Source organism: Balaenoptera acutorostrata, chromosome X, assembly GCF_949987535.1.
Source record: "Balaenoptera acutorostrata chromosome X, mBalAcu1.1, whole genome shotgun sequence".
Taxonomy (NCBI): domain Eukaryota; kingdom Metazoa; phylum Chordata; class Mammalia; order Artiodactyla; family Balaenopteridae; genus Balaenoptera; species Balaenoptera acutorostrata.
In genome coordinates, this window is record NC_080085.1 from 20,556,825 (window position 1) to 20,577,565 (window position 20,741).

Genomic DNA, 20,741 nt, shown 5'->3' on the forward strand with positions numbered 1-20,741 from the left:
GTAATGTATGTGTTCAGACACTATCATTACCTGAAAGCCATTTTCTCATAATTTAGAAGAGATATGGAAGATAAATGAGATGGCTGATACTTAAAAGCTGATATTTTCCCTGTAGTGAACGAAAGCATTTAAAATCATTCCTCCAGACTTCCCTGGTGGTGCAGTGGTTAAAGAATCCGCCTGCTAACACAGGGGACACGGGTTCAAGCCCTGGTCCGGGAAGATCCCACATGCCGCGGAGCAAGTAAGCCCGTGCGCCACAACTACTGAGCCTGCACTCTAGAGCCCGCGAGCCACAACTACTGAAGCCTGCGCGCCTAGAGCCCCTGCTCCACAACAAGAGAAGCCACCATGATGAGAGGCCCGTACACTGCAATGAAGAGTAGCCCCCGCTCACCGCAACTAGAGAAAGCCTGCGCACAGCAGCAAACACCCAGCGCAGCCAAAAATAAAATAAATAAATTTATTTTTTAAAAAAATCATTCCTCCAACCACACTCAAATTTGGGGTCACTAACAAAATCCCAGTATTGTGTCAAATAAGCATTTAAAGGACTCACTAATGACTTCACTTTTGAGTGTGGGGAGCAGTCTTTGCATCCTGTATTTTCCTCCATCTTTGCATTTGTTTTTTGTTCCACCTGTCCTGTACACTCCCAAAACAGGCCAGCACTGAAGTGAGTCTTCAGTGTGTACCTTCAGGGTGTACCTGAGAGGAGAGAGAGTTTACGGAGTGACTTTGCCAATGCTGAGTCTGAAGACTACGTCACAGGTGGGAGGGTGGGCAGGGAGAAGAGTCACTTCCTTCGCTTTTCTTTTGCCTTTAAGAGTCACAGCTAAAGTTGAACAACTAAGTTCTGCAGCTGATTAAGATGATAAAGGCCCTTAAATATGAAATACAGGTGACTCAGCACTGAACAAAATGTGAACAAAATGTGAAATAGTGAAACACTTGTTTATGAAAACAAACTTTTCTCCCACTGAGAAATGTGCTTGGCTATCATTTCATAAACTTAAATAAGCCTGAACTTTGGTTATATCTGGAGTTTGACCTAATTGTACCTTTAGAACTATGTGCTGGCTAATTATTGACCTGAAATCTGAACCTCTCAGAAGGGAAACAAAACATCAGACAGGAGGTGGACAGGGTGAAAACCAAAACCTCAGGCAAGTTTCTTTCAACCAGTGGTGAACAAAACCATTATTGCAAATATTTACTTTTAATTAAACTTAAGCCTCGGATGAGGGTGTAGTCCCACAAATATACTGCTGGTCCCTCTGACAGTGGTTTTTGCATTAACTTGGGTGGGTGCAATGAATTAAAAAGTGAAAACTTACACTCACGGTAAATTCCTCAGCTCCTATAAATAATCATGAATAGTGCTGGTCACAGACGAAAATGATCCTCTAAATACCCAGCCTTTTCCAAAAGATTGTGCCAAGTGTGTTCATCAAGATAGGAGAATGAGGAAAACATAATCTGTCTCTTTTTTTTGCTGAGCTCAAGCATTCTGAATTTTATCTTTAAACTAATGAAAATCATCATTACTCATTACTTGGCCTAATTTTAACTGTCACAGATTTGCTATTTAACCACAAGCTAGTTGCATTTTTCTATCTCTATATGTGAACACAGGCATTTTACATATATTCTGAATTTTCTTTGAGCCATTTAGATATAATGTCATTGATCCATTAGGGAAGTGCCTTGCATCACACAGGCCTCTACTGGGCTGGGATCCAGCACTGCACTTAGCACAAAAGTTGCTGACCCAGCGGCCCAGGCACCTGCTACTCCACTGCCTGGGGGGGTGGTCCCTCAGCGGGGCTCATTCTTCTGTCTACTACTATTATTGTGACTCTGTACCAAGGCGTGACATAGGTGATAAGATTGATGAAGGCATTCTTTAGCGCCACTAGTCCCTTTCTTCCCCACTGAAACAATTGCTTTTAAATCTTGATTTTTGACAAAGCAATCTTTCTCAGGACACATTATTACAGAACAAAACATGCCACATCTGTCTCTTCAGAGAAGCTTAAATCACTCCATATGGTAGAGAACGTTCTCTCCAAAGCCCTAAAGTTATTCAAATAGATCCATCCTGATTAAGTTAGAGATAAATTGGATTGAGAGTCAGTCTTATAATAAAAAATGGTCATAAGAAACAGAATAAAGAGTGTAAATGTAAGTAGAGAGTATTACCTCAGGACAGAGAAAAACAGAGTACAAATGCACTGAGGTCAGGAAATAAGCCAAAAAGGAAAGATATAAAATAGCACTTAGTAAAGTATAAACAGCTAGGGAAATGCAAGATACTATAATATGCAAAATTTATATTCCCTGCAGTTCAAAGTTCATGGAAGGCACGCGAAAAGTATTAAATAAAAAAAAGGCAGCACTGGATACAAACAGCCATGAAAGGAAAAGATCATAGTATAAAAGCAACTGAGTTGCCCTAGGTGGGAGGTGATTCTCTTGTTATCCTAAATATGGGCCAGATACTACCGGGTGCCAGCTCTGTGAGACCCACCCTCCTTGGAGGAGTTAAGAGATTTTAAGGCAATGTTTCAACACGACTAAAGTGTTAAAAATGGAAGTAATACCTTCCAATTAGGAGACTCTGAAACACCTTTTGATTGATGATCTCCAGAGCACGCTGTGGTGGGGGCCATTCCTTCATCTTCTCTAGATCAACAGTGAGGAAACCTGTGGATTCTCTACTTTCTGGAGGCGACAGAGGAAGCCAAGCCAATGGGAAAAGCCTGAAACAATAATAGTATATTTATAGTGAGATATTATAATTTAGGCACAGCTTTAATGTATTTGGTTGACTGGTACAGTAACACGAAAGTATTTCAGTATAGCAGGAAATAAAAGATTTCTGGGTCACTAGGGGGATTATTCTAGAGACAAACATGCTTCGGCTCATTAATCCAGTAACAATGCTGGCACCACTCCTGTCATCTTGGCTCTGTCAAATGTATTTAACATTAACATGTGCACGTTCCATTTGTGTATTGCTATCTTACCAACTGCTATCAGTTCTGGAAGGTCAACAATTTAGGAATTAAATTGACACTATAAGAATACAAAGATGACTTATAATTTCTAAGCTTGATTGAAATTTGGAAATTCTCAACCCTCTTTCATATAGTTTCCCCACCCATCCTTCCTGGCTGGCTGACAAGTCAAAAGAAACTCCTGCTGTTCCCACCAGCACTGGGAAGACGGAGTTCAATGAGCTGTGCATTTAGAGGCCACAAAGGCAAATACAAGGCCTACACACAGAGAACCAACACACACAACCACATACCATTCCTCCACTGGCAGAGGACAGAGACTACGTCATTAAGCATCTCCCGCTGGCAGTCAAGAACTGGAAGATCTGTACAAGCTGGGAGGCAATGGCACACAATAAGGGGTCACGGTCATTGTTTTCTTTTGTATGTCTTCTCATCAGGGTCAGGCAAACTATTACTTACAAGTTTTGTTCCTTATGCTGGCAATAGAAGCATCGTCTCTCAGCTCCAGAGCCACTTTTCCCAACTTGACCTTTGGAGACTGCCTGACAGCTGATGCTAAGAAGCAGAGTGAATGGTTTTAACACACACACACACCATGCACACACGCACACACGCATATCCCCCCCCACATACATGTACACTCAGAGACACACACAGGGACATCAGATACACTTAAACTGTCACTCAATAAATAATAAGAGAAAAAAAAGCAGGACAACTTTTTTTTTTAACTTAGAATTTTAATTATGTACATAAATAGCAACATGAGAACGAGGAGTTCTAAGGCTTATACATTATCTCTAGGTGAAAGAACTTCAGATTAGTCCACTTGGAGTATGGCATCACCCAAGATAACAAAGAGGCCTAGTATAGTTTCTCCTGAAGAAGAATGCCAATATACTACATTCAATACTAACTTCTCTGCCATTTTTCTGTAGAAATACTGGTTTACCATATGGAGTTTCCAATGTTTACCTATAACTAAAAGAAAAAGAAAAACATAAATAAACAGTTCCTCCCAAAATAAAAACAGCTCTAAGATTTTGCATTTTGAAAATTCTTTAGGTTTAAGTAATCACATCAAATACTTATAATACCATTATATGACCATGAGGATCACAATGAGCCAGAGAAAACAGTAATTATTCCCATTTTATAAATGGGTACACTAAAAACCAGAAAGGTTTTGTGTTACATCAATACTACATGCAGATTCTCAGCTAGCTGTGTATCTGAGATAAACAGATGGATGGGTGAATAAATTAAAAATAAACGCTTAAATGGCACAGGACACACTACATCACTCCCCTTCTGAAAACCAAACAACTACATTTCCATCCACCTGCTGGAGGAGAGCATGATTATATCATTGCTAGTCTGACACATACCTTTCCTCACATCACCCCATCATTCTTTTCTGGAATGAAACACACATCAAATCCAAAGACACCAAAGACAAACCAATTCTTCTCCAGATTGCCTTTTTCCTAATACGTAATGAATCTACTTAGCAATTAGACGTTTATAAATATTTTAGAGGCCAGTGACTACTCACTTGATCTTTTAATATAAAACTAAAAATTCTTAAACATCTAAACCACTAACTTACCTTTTCTATCTCTGTTTATTAATCTGTTTTGAACTTCTCTAAGAATTCAATAGATTTACTGCACTGTTAAAAAAAACCTACAAACTGCCAGTAATCTATATTAATAAGGATTCAATAGATCATGGTAGTCCATACTAGGAAATTATGAAGCAGCTAAAGGAGGAATGAGATAGACCTATAAGTACAACAGGGAAAGATGTACACAACATATTAAGTGGAAAAAAAAGCAAGTTCATTCATTCATTCAACATAACTAAACATAACACTGTCTACAAAGTATTCTTACCAAAAAATTGAACCAAAATCTGATTTAGCCTTCAGATCCAACTATCAGTTTATGGGAAATGCAGAGAGGAGAGGAACCAAGAGATAAACAGAATGACACTAAATGGATGCACTCAGCCACAGCCAGAGCATGGGAAATTTAAAGGACAAATAAGCCCAGTTTTTCAACAAATAAATGATAAGAGAAAAATGAGGGAGAAGGAACTATTACAGTTTAAAAGGGACTTAAAACATCTGAAAATAAAGACAGTTTATATCTTTGTAAAAAAATTAAAAAACAAAAAAATAAAAGGGACTTAAGAGACTCATCAGTCAAATGCAGTGGGCAGATCTTGTTTGGATCCTGACTCAAACAAAATAACTGTAAAAAAGTTATTAATGAGACAATCAGGGAAATCTGCAAACTATCTGAATATTAGATGATATTACGGAATTAGTGTTAATTTCTTTAGGTGTGATAATAAAACTGCAATATGTGCCTGCATGGAGCTTTCAGTGTACTTGCAAAACAGTACAAGGAATATGATCTCATTCTATCAAAAACCCAAAAGCATGTATGGATGCGTGTGTGTGTGTGTGTGTGTGTGTGTGTGTGTGTGTGTGTGTGTGTATGTTACACATAAAGAAAAAAGTCTGGAATGATGTACCAAACTATCAACAGAAATTACCTCTGGGAAAGGAATGGAGGACAAGACAAGCTTTAAAAATATTTATCTAAAAAAAATTCTTTACAACAAATATGCATCGCTTTTATAATTAAAAATTACGTCTCCAATAAAGAGCTAACAAAAATTAAAAATGAAATCAAGGCTGTGTATATAGTAAGCTGAACTCTGGCCCAGAATATTTTTGAAAGAATGAAGTGGATATGTACATAGTTTTCCTTTATTCTGTGGCTCGTTGCCCCTGTAAAGAAATATAACCATATTCAGTGTAAAGTCTCTGAAGGACACGTGTGACTTCCTGGCTGCTTACCCACCAGTCGCCTTTCTAACAGCATATCTGATGCACATCAGGTCCCACTTTCCAGAGATGCCAGTTCTAGGGTAGGGCTTACGCCGCTGCTTTTTAACAAGCTTCCCAGGTAACTTGTATAACAAAATTTGAGAAATGCTGATTTGGGGTTACTATATGAAAGGCTGTGATGTGAAAGAGGATCTGGATTTATTTTCTGTGACTGCTAAGGCAAGATCAGACCATTGTGTAGGAGTTACAAGGAGACATATTTTTGCTTAGTATAAGAAACAGCTCCCTAAAAATTAGGACTGCCCAAAGATGGCTGTCCTGTGGGGTGCTTTTCCTATCAGTGGAGGTGAAAAGTGGGAACACACAGGGCTACAGAGAATTTATGCTTGAGGCTGGGGGTTGCGCCAGATGATCCTTTTCAAATTCTAAGATTATATGACTCTCTAGGTCTCTGAAAACACGGAGACAACTTGAGAAAGAAAACCTCAAACCCAGAGCTTTCATGAGTTTTAAATAGTAGCCATGACTTATGATAAATGTGACACTGATTTTTTAAACAAATTTCTATTATAAAGAAAATGCATATTCATTGCAAAAAATTTAAAAATACATAAAGTTACATAGAAGAAAAAATATAAAAATCATCCATAATCCTACCATCCGAAGATACATACTTAAATTTTTTGTTGTGTTTCCTGGTCATTATCCTCTCTAAATATGTATCACACTAGCTTTTTTTCTTTTAATTTAATAATTGTGCATATGTTCCCATGCAATTAAATATTATTGAAACATAATAACATTCCTCTTTATGGACATACCATAATTAAACCATTTTCCTGTAGCTGAATATTTAGATTGTTTCCAAATTCAATATAATCTAATTGCCATGAAATCATAAGTGCTATTATATAATTTTTAATATATACACAAAATAATATTAACATAACTAGTGTTTTCTACTTAGCAAGTACTCAGTGGGTAAATATTGAACATATGAATGAAAACAAATGGTGAATTGAGTATACGACCAGAAGAAATCACACTGATTGACTTTATCAGATACCATCCTAAATTTCTCTAGACTCAAGTTACTCAAATCTGCAAAGAAAGACGACACCTATGAATTCCCTATGTCACTTACTCTATATAATCTTGAGCTTCTCTACAATAGTCATGCATTCAGCCAATTTTTATTGAACGATTATTAGATGAATACAACTGTGCTTACTATAGTGAAATGCTGTCTGAAAAAAAAAATAAGCCTAAGAAATAATTGTTTGAAATAGGTTTATAGACAAATCCCAAATGTCGAGTTCTAGCTTGTCTAAAAAACCCAGGTACTTCTCAGGAACAAACACAATTAAAAACTCATAGCACTTAAGCCCAGAAATTAAAGATGGAATGAAATATCATCCTGACCCTTATGTGTCCACACGAAGTTGAAATGGCTACAATTAATCAAATTAAATTAATTAAAGACAAGTCATTTCAATTGGTGCTAATAATGCTAAAAATAACCACAGAGTTTTCTTGTTCTTTACCTGATTAAAATGGGCAGAGCATGGAGTATTCTACTTATTTCCGGGTGAATTCTTCACATTTTCCGACTTGTAAAACAGAAAGTAAGAATATTAATGCAGTTTGAAAAGAAATAGTAAAACTTCTAAAGAAATAGTAGACTATCTCAAAGTGCACATCTTCACTATGTGACTGAATATTATCTGATGCAAAGTGACCCATGTCTCGGTAAACTGAAGGAATTACTAGGGCTCCCTGAGGGCCCTGCTGTAAAAAGTGACTCAGGCACAGAGAGCAGGAAATAAAGCTCCATTAATCCTCACTACACAGATTCGGCCAACAGCTGATTTGATAAAAAATCCAATCAATAGTGAAAAGATTTCTTTACTACTTCATGTCACTGTAATTGTTAAAGAAGGTTACTGAATCACTTTGCTGTACACCTGAAACTAACACAACACTGTAAATCAACTATACTCCAATTAAAAAAAAAAAAGAATAATCATCATGATCTGAAACTAAAAAAAAAAAAGGTTTTACACCTATGGGACGGTTTCCGGTGGGTACTCCACTCCGTATATCATCCACCATAGGGGCCAAATCACAAAACATGTTTACTCTGAAAGAGGTTATAACCAGACCGCACCCATTCCGCCTGGCCACCATCTGGGAACATATAATTAGGTCACGTCATCAATGAGAAGTAAGGTAGGAAAGGTTCTAGTGGGAAAAGTTCACGTGCTAAATGTTTAAGGCCTTACTTTCTTTCCCAGATGTTTTTAAGACTTTAATTCTGAAAACACGTTAATAAGACCTGATGTACGTCAAGGATCTGAGCTCTCATGAGATGGCAATCTGAAAAACACTAGGCTGTAGTTGGGTGGGCAATAGGGCTGTGATTCTGTGGTCTAGACTTGGTGCAGGTTCTGCCGGTGGCCTCTCAGAGTTATCCACGGGTGAAGGAGGGGGAAATGTGAGAAAGCAGGACCACATGCCTAACCCTGTAATTTCAGAGCATGGTTTCTAGGCAACTTCAGGCTTACTGAAGTGGTTGAGAACCTGTCTCTAAGCATAGTGATCATACATCTTGGCTTGCCCAAGTTATACATACTGGTTTATACCTATTGTCCCAGCATAATTAATAGTGCCCCCTTTCACTCTCAAGAGTATCCTGGTTTGGATGATAAATTATATGGTCACCCTATCTACAGACCACATTCACTTGATGATGGAGTTCTGGGGAAAAAGGCCATACGTATTGCTTGGTGGATCATCATACAATATCCAGGTCTACTTGTTGCTCTGAACAGAGCTCTACAGGACTCAGCGCCTATGCCTTACGCTATTCCTTGTATTCCTTGAGAGCCACTTTCACACACACACACACACACACACACACACACACAGAGGCCTTCTTGCTGTTGCTCTTCCAACTTGCCAAGCTCTTTCCTGGGATAAAACCTTTGCAAAATAAATCCCTTGACCTAGACTGGTCCATCCCAATTTTGGCCTGGCTAAATGCTATTCATCCTTTAGATCAAGGCTTTCCCCTGTCCTCCACCCTTCGATTCAGATAAGAACCTTTTATTCACATTGATAGCACCCATGCACTTCCTGATTTGTGTAATTCTTTCATTCATGTTTGAATCCTTCACAAATATATATAAGTTTCATGAGGGCACAATACTCCTAGAACCTCCTAGCACACAGTATTCAAACATTCGTTAAATAAACAAATGAAATGAGGTAGAACCTAGAGACCTGATGAGTGTTTAAAAAAAAGTTTGGGTATTAATGAAGAAGAGATAAAAAGAGGCTTATGAAGGCAAGTGAGATAACCATGTCCAACAACTGGGTCTGTCATAAAAACCATGTGGTTCCCTACTTAGTTAAATGTATTTTAGGTCTGAATTACCTTAACATAATGCTTGCCAAATACTTCTAGTGATATTCTTATATATTCTACTACCTATATTTGCCAGCAACTCAATCTCAAAAATATAAGATAAGATATATTATCTTAGAATAAGATAAGAATATAAGATGCTAAATTCATAAGCTTTTTTTATCCTTCGGACATTAAGAAAATGAGCACATAAAAACATTCTTCTGGTTGAAGAAAACAACTCTGTTGCTAGGAAATTTTTCTTGTTTGATTACATATCACTTATAGTATAACAAAACATGACAGTCAAATATCTCACTAGTGAAGTATTGAACCTATCCACCCTATTACAAATCAGATCTCTCTTGGCAGAAACCATCATCATCTCAGCAAAAACAACATTATGACTTCAAAAGACAGTTTGTGACTTAGCACAAGCCAGAAATTAAATTTTTTTTGCATTTTCGGACAGTTTTATTTAAAATATTTTACAATGCAACCATTCTCCTTATAATCTAATTTCAAAACATATTGGGTTTCGGGCTTCCCTGGTGGCGCAGTGGTTGAGAGTCTGCCTGCCAACGCAGGGGACGCGGGTTCGAGCCCTGGTCTGGGAAGATCCCACATGCCGCGGAGCGACTAGGCCCGTGAGCCACAATTGCTGAGCCTGCGCGTCTGGAGCCTGTGCTCCGCAACAAGAGAGGCCACGATAGTGAGAGGCCTGCGCACCGCGATGAAGAGTGGCCCCCACTTGCCGCAACTAGAGAAAGCCCTCGCACAGAAACGAAGACCCAACACAGCCATAAATAAATAAATAAAATAAAATTAAAAAAAAAAAAACATATTGGGTTTCATCGTTTTTTTAAAGTGATTGATACATTTTATTTAACCCAACACATCTAAAATACTATTATCTCAACATGTAATCAATATAACATCAATCAACATTAAAATTATGAGATAGTTTACAATCTTTTTACCTGTACCATGTCTTCTAAATTTGGTGTGAATTTGCGCTTACAGCATACCTCAGTTCAGATTAGCTACACTTCATGTAGTCAACATCTAGTGCCTGCCATATTGGATTGCAAAGGGCTAGAGGAATAAGCTAAACAGCACTGCACTGTGATGGTTAATTTTATGTGTCAACTTGGCTAAGCTACAGTAGAAATTTTATTTTCTTACCATGTCCATGAACATGAATAATAATTTCTATTAGCAAAATTGAAACATTTGTTTTAATCAAAATATTTATTTCTAATTAGTATGCACTGCCATATGAAGGGGGATTTCCAGCCAAACTTTTGAGGTACAGCAATCCACTTGAAATGTCTGATCCCCTCACCAGTTGAATTATTTTGATCAATTACTTAACTCCTCCAAAATGCAGTTTCCTCGTTTATAACATGGAGATAGTAATAGAACCTGCCTCACAGACTCTTCCTGAGCATACAGTTAGCACCCAGGGCCAAGCTCACAGCAAGTGCTCAATAAAAATGACCTATCCCAAAAGAAACGAAATTGAGTTATTTGTAGTGAGGTGGATGGAGTTAGAGTCTGTCATACAGAGTGAAGTAAGTCAGAAAGAGAAAAAATAAATACCGTATGCTAACACATATATATGGAATCTAAAAAAAAAATGGTTCTAATGAACCTAGGGGCAGGACAGGAATAAAGATGCAGACATAGAGAATGGACTTGAGGACACGGGGAGGGGGAAGGGTAAGCTGGGATGAAGTGAGAGGGTGGCATGGACTTATATATACTGACAAATGTAACATAGATAGCTAGTGGGAAGCAGCTGCATAGCACAGGGAGATCAGCTCGGTGCTTTGTGACCACCTAGAGGAGTGGGATAGGGAGGGTGGGAGGGAGACGCAAGAGGGAGGAGATATGGGGATATATGTATATGTATAGTTGATTCACTTTGTTATAAAGCAGAAACTAACACACCATTGTAAAGCAATTATACTCCAATAAAGATGCTAAAAAAAAATTACCTATCCTATGTGGTAGGTCACTTAAGTTTTTTGATGAGGAAATAAAAGGTAAACATAAATGACCTGTTAAAGACCCCAGTGAAATTCCAGTTCACTGGATGTGGTAGGCAGAATAACGGCCCCCTCAAAGATGTTTGCACCTTAATCCTGGAACCTGTGACTGTGCTACCGTACATGGCAAAGGAGAATTACGGTGGCATTGGAGTTAAGGTTGCTAACCAGCTGACCTTACAATAGGGAGATTATCTTGGATTATCTGGGTGGGCCCAATCGAATCACATGGGTTCCTATAGTCTAAGAGGACGGAAGACAGGGTCAAAGAAATGGGACATGAAAAGGACTCATCTGCAGCAGCTGGCTTTGAAGATGAAGGAAGAGGGCTGGGAGTCAAGGAATGCTGCAGCCTCTAGAAGCTGGGAACTACCCTCAGCTGACAGCTAGCAAAGCAGACCTTGGTCCTATAACTGCCAAGAAACTAAATTCTGTCAACAACCTCAATGAGCAGGAAGCGGATTCTCCCCTGGTACCTCCAGAAAGGAACGCAGCCCTGCTGACACCTTGATTTAGCACCGGACTCCTGACCTACAGAGTCTAAGATAATAAATTTGTATTACTTTCAGCCAGTAAATTTGTGGTCATTTGTTATGGCTGCAATAGGAAACTAAAACAGATAGGAGGACTTTTGACTAAGGAGTATAATAAGCCCTAGGGCTCCATTTTCCATCAGGAAATGCTACCTTCTCCTATGCAGATGTCACATGACATCTATCATGGCTACCATTTCTAAAGTCTGTCCATTTTCTCAGCTTCTCACATGGATAAACTCAATCCTTGAAACAGCCCCATGAGGTACTACCCCCATTTCCCAAGAGCACCAGAGCAATTTCCCAAGGTTTCAAGGCTTGTAAGAGGTGGGGGTGGGGTGGGAGTGGGGGAAGAGCCCGGTGCACCCACTCTGGAGTCAACTCTCTTGGCCACCAGGCCATGCTGCATCCTGCCTTGTCTACCTTTCCTCATACCAAAAGTGTATGCCTTTCGAAAAAGGAGACATTTTTTTTCAAGATTTCTTACTTTTTATTTTGCTAAGTAATGATGTTTAAAAAAAAAGAAAGGGACTTCCCTGGTGGCGCAGTGGTTAGGAATCTGCCTGCCAATGCAGGGGACACGGGTTCAATCCCTGGTCCAGGAAGATCTCACATGCCGTGGAGCAACTAAGCCCGTGCGCCACAACTACTGAGCCTGCGCTCCAGAGCCCACGAGCCACAAATACTGAGCCTGTGTGCCACAACTACTGAAGCCCAGGCGCCTAGAGCCCGTGCTCTGCAATAAGAGAAGCCACCGCAATGAGAAGCCCATGCACCGCAACGAAGAGTAGCCCCTGCTCGCCACAACTAGAGAAACCCCATGCACAGCAATGAAGACCCAACGCAGCCAAGAAAAAAAAAAAGAAAAATCACTGCCTAGTACCTTTATTTCTTAGAATTTTAAACAGCAAAAACTAGAAAGGGCACAAATTCAGAACAAATTTAGCTTTATGGAAAACCCACCACATTGTCCTTTTTATTTTATTGTGATAAGAACACTTAACATGAGATCTGCCCTCCTGACAAATTTTTAAGTGTACAATACAGTAATGTTAACTACAGGCACTATATTGTACAGCAGGTCTCTAGAATGTATTCATCTTGCATAACTGAAACTTTATACCCATTGATTAGCAACTCCCCATTTTCCCCTCCCCCCAGCCCCTGGCAACCACCACTCTACTCTCTGCTTCTATAAATTTGACTATTTTAGATACTTCATTTAAGTGGAATCATACAGTATTTCTCCTTCTGTGACTGCCTTATTTCAAAGATGATCATTTTAAAATCACATAACTTACAGCAAAACTTGAGTGTGTTTAGAAAGCTAAGGAATTTCGAATGGAGAAAAAGAAAGCAGGACATATTTACACAGGATGATGGCTGCTGCTTCCCTTTCATTTTCCTGCTGAGCCAGCAAAGGCTTGACTACAACTATTAAAAGCTCAGCTTTAGAAGTTCTGCTCAGTTTTCATGTTAGTAACAGGTTTATATTTCTTTTATATTTTCCTTACCTTCAAAGAATTATTAAGATTTTTTTTAGTTACTGTTGGTCTTTAACAGTCATTCTACAATTCTTTGATAGTAACTTGTCACATTTTTTAAAAATCTAGTGAAAATTAAACATGACTTTTACTGAAACACACTGCTGTGTTTGGCTAATGTAGAAGACAACTCCAAAAGAGCTATCTGTGACCCTGGGGCCTGACACCCACAAATAGCCTCCATCTCTGAAACTCAGGCTTTGAGCTGGGACTATTCTGAAAGGGTTTCAGATTAGCAATGGACAATCAATAGTTTCATGCTTTTATTAAACACCTAGAGTAAAACAGTGAAAACTGTAATGGAAAAGATCTATGAATCAACTACATTAAGTACTTCTGATCATCAAAAGACACCAAAACTGAAGAGACAAGCCTAAAACTGGGAGAAGACATCCGCAAACATGTGACCAAAAATATTAGTATCTAGGAAAAAATAAAGAACTCTTATAAATCATTAAGAAAGGAACTAATGATCCACATAAAAAATGGCCAAAAGACATGAACAGGCATTTCAAGAAGAAACCAATAAACATGTGAAAAGATGCTCAACCTCATTAGTAATCAAAGGAACATACAATAAAACAACAATGAGAGATTCTGAGACCATTTTGACATGCCAGACAGCGAGGAAACTATTGCAGTCCTTGCATCATGTCAAAAGGATGCAGAGCCAACTTCTACTAGCCAAAATGGAACAATCTGAACTCCAACAAGGATAAGAAATACAAAGCATTCAAACCCAAATATATTTAAGTCTACAAATTCAAAATGATTCTAAAAAAAACCCCACTAATTGGTGACCTTCTGAGGATGAGAGGGAACCAATTTATTATTTTGAAAACCAGATAAATAAGAGCAAAAATTGAGCATTTATCCTATCTTTCCTATAACTGAGTAACTAAATAGTATATGAGGGGAAGTAGTTCCTTATTAAAGTGTTCTAGCTATTATGTGAAAATGAAATGACAGAAGTAGAATATCACCATTTTCCAACTCCCAGTGAATCAGTAGGTCTAGGCATTGAGACTCAACAGCCACTAACGCCAAAATGGTAAACTGAAGCAAAAACTTAGATGCCTACATAGAACTATAGCCTTGCCAATAGGATCAAACACGAACTTGATTAGGCAGCCTCTGGATCCAGTGGCCAATCTACAGGAAACGTAGAGAAGAAAGGAACACGTTCAACTGCACCGTAAGCGTGCAATCCGCAAAACCCAAACTGTTGGAAACTCTACAGGTCCGACACGCCAGGTTCCTTTAACAGATACAGTGTAAGGAAAATAAGAGGATGGAAGGGGAACCTGTAGATTAAAAGTGACTTAAAAGGGAAAAAAAGACTTAAAAGGAATATCAAGACAGAAATAATCATGGGCAAGACTAAAGTGACAGGGATAAAGACTTAGGTGATAAAGCCATTAAGAAAAACAGGGAAGTTACTTCCTACTATGGAAGTCAGGATAGTAGGTAGTTTTGGATGGAAAGAGAGGAATGTGATTGGGGTGAGCTACATGGAAGGGCTTCTGGGGAGGCTGGCAAAATTCCGGGTTTTTATCCTAGATGATGGTTACAAGGGTGTGTGCCTTATAAGAATTCACTCAGGTATAAAAAACTCAATTTAAAAATTGTTGAAGGAAAGCACATTATTGTGGCAACTGAAGAAATCTGACTATGGACTGTATATTAGATAATGATTATGGAAACAATGAAATGTCAACTTTCCTGAGCATGATAATGGTATTGTGATTATATCAGTAAATGACCATGTTCTTTAGAAATATATGCTGAATTAGATATGGGTAGAAAGCGCAATATCTACAACTAACTCCTAAATGGTTCAGAAAAATAAAATACACATGTGTGTGAGCACCCAAGCATGTGTAAAAAGACAAAGCAAATGTAGCAAAACGTTAATTGGTGAATCTAAGTGAGAGGTATATTCATTATACTATTCCTGCAACTGTTCTGTAGTTTTGAAATTTTTTTTCAAAATAAAAATTGGGGAACAGGGGCTTCCCTGGTGGCGCAGTGGTTGAGAATCTGCCTGCCAATGCAGGGGACACGGTTCAATGCAGGGTTCGAGCCCTGGTCTGGGAAGATCCCACATGCCGCGGAGCTACTAGGCCTGTGAGGCACAACTACTGAGCCTGCGCGTCTGGAGCCTGTGCTCCGCAACAAGAGAGGCCATGATAGTGAGAGGCCCGCGCACCGCGATGAAGAGTGGCCCCCTCTCGCCGCAACTAGAGAAAGCCCTCGCACAGAAACGAAGACCCAACAAGCCAAAAATAAATAAATAAATTAATTAATTAATTAAAAAAAAAACAACTTGTGCTAAATGTTTAAGTAGTCAACATCCATTTTATTATCTTCTATTCACAACAGATAGCTGTCAGGACAACTGTGCTTTGAGAGTAAATGAATGGAAGAACACTAAGCTCTCAGTGACGCTCAAGAGGGCAAGAGCATAGAAAGAAGACCAGAGGAGACATGCAGACCAACCCCAGGCTAATTAGGCATCTTTACTATCTCACTCCCCAAAGACTTGCATGTAAATACGAGTAGCTGTAATAGGCAACGTTTTCAAATTACCATAAAATGCTGTTCTGCTTAGCTTGCATTCCAACCACAGTCCCATTGGTGTGCACGTGTCTGCCTAACACCACAGTGAGCGCTCAGAGGCTCCCAGGGGATCCCCCCCACCATAGCTTTCATGTGCATCGGTTCTGCACTGACACCACAGTGAGCACTCAGAGCTGAGGAGGAGTTTCATCTTCCACATTTCTTTCTAAGGCTGTGTATAGCTTTCCTGACATTCTGTTTCCTTTCCCATATTAAACTCAGTGTGGACTTAAGGAATTTTTTAAACAGGAAAGAAAGCTTCCAAAGAAAATGTCAGAGACATGAAAATAAAACTATGAGCGTTTATTCTTTAAAAGGGATTGCCAAAGGGCACTTGATATTAATACAGAACTTCCTACTCAAGAGCTAGTATAAACAGGCTCAACAGAGACTAATTCATTTACAAATCACCAGTACAATAATTAGTCTTACGATTTCACTGGAAGATTATTTATGTAACTAATGAGGAGGGCTTATAATTTATTCCGTTAATGTTACTTCCAAATTCCAGTTCGAAATCCTGGGTTTTGAGATAGGTATGTATGTATGTATCTATTTATCTATCTAGCTATTTATTTATGGGCCATGCCACATAGCATGCGGGATCTTAGTTCCCCGACCAGGGATCGAACCCATGCCCCCTGCAGTGGAAGCTCAGAGCCTAACCACTGGACCACCAGGGAAGTCCCTAGGTATTTATATTTTTAAAAAGGGTATTCTGATTTGAGATGACAGGAGTCAAAAGTATTCTATGATACAGAAGGTATGTTAATAATAAGAACCCTAATTCTTCCTTATCGAGCTGTGCCTCTGAGTGCTTGGAGGAGACATGATGCCTTGTTCTATATTCACTAATCCTTATCAGAGGAAAGAGAGAATGTCCCAGCAAACATGGGCAACATTTAATCAGCTAAGTGGCTGTGAGAAGAGACAAAAAAATGACCTGTCCTTATAATTCCACAACCTTTTCCCCTCTGCTGTTCACCCACCAATCAGCACAGTGGCCTGTAACTGGTGGCTGGTCCTGTATATGCCCTTAACTGGGCCCATAGGCTAGGGGATGAACAGTTACAGTACTGATAAAGTGAAGAATGAAGCCTATGATGAATGAAATAGCAAGAGGAGGAGTCTCGGTTATTTGTCTTTTGCTGGGAGCATAGCATGTTCCCTTTGAATCTAGTTTTGAAAAAACTTTCAGATAATATGCAACACTCTGAGCCAACTGTAAATACAATACAGTGGAAATTATGGTCTAAGACTGGGGTGGAATGTATTTTATGGTCCCCACTTATTCAGCCCTGCTGAAAATAATCAAATGCACAGAGGTTCTATTGCTCCTCCAATAAAGGCCACCAGAGAATCTGAGCTAGAAGCATAAGGAAATACAAACAGAAAAAGCAAGAGCAAGCAACAGGGCATCAAGAATTTTATAAAACCCGAGAGAAACCACATATTTAAACCAAAAGGAAGATAATGAAAAAGATCTTTCTCACCTTTTGAATATTCTCCTTCCACAAATCTTCAACGACTATGTATCCTCGTAAACCCCAGTCATATAATTTCTCCCCACTGACCTTGAAACAAAATATAAAAGATCCATTGCTATTCCATACATGAAGTGGTAAGGAAGAGAATTTTCTGTTTTCTTTTGTCCTGTTTCCAAAAGAACTGTATTTAAGCATACGACAAACACAGGAATCTTGGGACATACACATTAAAACTGTGCAATGTAAGCAAATAAAAGATAGTAAGAATGATAGCATAAAAAGAAAAAATAGCTTGCCCGTGTATAGTTACTGTTTAAAATAATTTGCCATAAATTATAGGTGTATATTTCAAACTTTCACAATTTCAAGGGAAAAAAATGTGGATCATTGTTGATATGGGAAATGCCTGAAGATCAGACAAGAAGGAAGGCTACTACCTATCACATCTAGCACGTAACAGCCAAACAAGTCTGAAAATCAAGCTTAAAATCAATCATTCATTTTAGGGGCTACGTAAAAAAATAGGTGAGCTCAGTAAAGATGCTCTCAGTCTTCCCAGATCCCTCAAAACATAAAGTCTTTGAGTTTCTACAGCGATTTTGCCTCCTGTTTCAAAATCCTTTCTACAACATCCTGAGAGGTAGGCCCCAGGGTCAGAGAATATTTTGGGGTCAGTGAGCTCACTACCTTAAAATGCACTTGTCCAACTTTGGCCTGCTGGCTTTAATTGTTGGAAACTTTTTTTTTAAGTATTGAGCTTTCTTAAAAAAAATGCTTCCAATAATTTGCATTCGTTGGTCCTACTTATGACCATATTGATTATTCTTCTAAATGACAGTACTTCAATTTTCTGAAAGCAGTTATTATTCTCTTCCTAATTTTTATAATAATTTGTCAATGTATAGCATTTTACTTTACAAAGCACATTCACATGGTTTATCTCTATTCTATATAACAACCCTATGTGGTAAGTAGGCAAAGACTGTAAGGAAATATTCAGAGGCCAAGTGACTCATCCAAGATCACAGTGCTAGTAAATCCAGGGGTTGCTGCAACATGCTGGTTTCTTACAAGTTACATTCTTCCAGTTGCTCCAACTGTTCTTAGAATATGATATGATTCTCAGACCCACTGGTAGACATATCAAGCATTTATCATGAGTATGGCACTGTTTTCAGTGCTTTAAATTTGAGAGAAAAACAATATTTGCCATCACTTTAAGGGTTTTCTTACAGTACTTTTCTCCAAACACTACTGAACAGAAAACAGAATATAAGTGATTAAGTGGCTTGTCCAAGGTCATGGCATTCATTAAAAAAAAGAATAAAAAAGAAGAGGAAGTAGAAAAGAAACTGTGAAATAGGAACTAAATGACACTAAAACGGTATCAGAAATTCTCTTTCAGTCGCTGATGTTGTTTTGTTTTACTGTGGCAAATACACATAATATAACATTTACCATTTTAACCACTTTTAGGTGTACAATTCAGTGGCATTAATTACATTCACAATGCTATGCAGCCATCACCACTATCCATTTTCAAAACGTTTTCATCATCCCAAACAGATCACTAATGTTTTATATCTAGTGAAACTAGTTAATTGCTTTGCTCTGGCTTACCCTAGGTACAAAATAAAAGACAAAACTCCTTCCCACTGACTTTAAAAATAAATTAGAATACAACTCAGATTTGCATGCTACTATCTTGGTTGTGAATACAAAAAATCTTTTGCAACATATGCTGTGGCATAGAAGATAAAAAAAGACCTCTACTCAGAGGGCAGCCACATATGCTTCTCAACCAGCAGCCAATTTACTATTTACACCATAACAGACTGAGATGATGTTTGATCATTTTTATGATCTAGGGCAGGCAGACACGATTCACTGTTCCAGAGCTGGGGCTGAAGCAGGCAGAGGATCAGTAACTGTCTGCCTCCAGGACTGCTGTAAACAATGTTAAGGCCATGCCATGAAGATCTTACTGGTATTTGCCACCAAAGGCAACAATTTCCCGCAGCTGGAGCCACTGGGCTCCCACCTTCAACTGCAGCACCGTCTAGGAATCTAGACTCGATACTGTCACAAGGACTCCAGGGGGCACAGTTTCAGGTCAGTTTGGCTCAGAGCCCTCAGGGCCCAAATCTGGTGATGGCACTGCTATTCCTCCTAGGACCAAGTCTCAGTGTGAGATGGCAATTCTGGCAAATGAGTCCTTGTCTCCATAAGCTGTCTAGGACCTCAAAACCTCGAGTCTGCCTTGCTCTTGCCAGTTTTCCAAGGGACTCTACATGTAGAGTCGCACTAAGTCCACATACCACTGCCCGGAGAGAGTCTAGTCTTTATCAGTGGTTCTCAAATATTATGGGCTTGCTAAAAATCCCCCGGAGGGCTTGCTAAACCACATATTGCTGGCCCTAACCTTCAGAGTGTCTGAGTCAGTAGGTCCGGGTTGGGGCCTGAAAATGTGCATTCCTGACAAGTTCCCAGGTGATCCTGATGCTGCTGGGCCGGGGAGTACACTCTGAGAACTGCTGGTCCAGCTGTTATGGACTGAATTGTATCCCCCAAAATTCATATATTGAAGACCTAACCCACAGTGTTAATACAGTAGACTGTATTTGGAGACAGGGCCTTTAGAGAGGTAATTAAGGTCAAGTTCGTCATAAGGGTAGAGCTCTAATCTAACTAGTGTCATTATAAGGCAAGGATGATAAACCAGGGGAGTGCACGCACAATGACAAGGCCATGTGAGGACACAGGGAGAAGGTGGCCATCTGCAAGTCCCGGAGAGAGGCCTCAGGAGAAACCAACCTTGCTGACACCTTGATCTTGGACTTCCAGCCTCCAGAACTGTGAGAAAATAAATTTCTGTTATTTAAGCCTCACAGTCTGTGGTATTTTGTTACGGCAGCTCAACCTGACTAAGGCATCAGCTTTATCCGTGTTCTTGCCACTGTGTTCTACTTGCCAGGATGCCATCAAACTGAGGCCTGAAGGGTAGGAAAGGAGCAGCCAACTGACAGCCCTGAGAAAGGCGTTCCCAGCAGAAGGGACTGCACTCCCTGTAGTCCCCAGCAAGGAAAGCGAGGCTAGCACCAGGATGAGGGAGAAGGCGCAGAGGGCCAGAGCACAGGCCTGTGCCTGCAACTCCAAGGAGGGCAGGTTGTGACCAGATAAGCCCAAACTGAGAATGACCTGTAACTATCAGCTTTGGA

The 20,741-nt window shown here is 39.3% G+C and overlaps 1 protein-coding gene across 4 annotated transcripts in view; it reads right to left on the bottom strand.

Moving 5' to 3' along the window:
• Positions 1 to 3,753: 3,753 nt before the first annotated feature.
• Positions 3,754 to 20,741, bottom strand: part of APOO (apolipoprotein O) — a 56,635-nt gene continuing 39,647 nt past the window's right edge. For 3 of the 4 annotated variants that reach the window (XM_057539096.1, XM_057539095.1, XM_057539098.1), the window contains 4 exons: positions 20,338 to 20,376; positions 17,530 to 17,610; positions 7,428 to 7,493; positions 3,754 to 4,004 (listed from right to left, as the gene is read on the bottom strand). In XM_057539096.1, coding sequence (XP_057395079.1) covers positions 7,458 to 7,493; positions 17,530 to 17,610; positions 20,338 to 20,376 — 156 coding nt within the window. In that variant the 3' untranslated portion in view covers positions 3,754 to 4,004; positions 7,428 to 7,457. The remainder of the gene's footprint in view (positions 4,005 to 7,427; positions 7,494 to 17,529; positions 17,611 to 20,337; positions 20,377 to 20,741) is intronic. The other variant, XM_057539097.1, reaches the window with a different exon arrangement.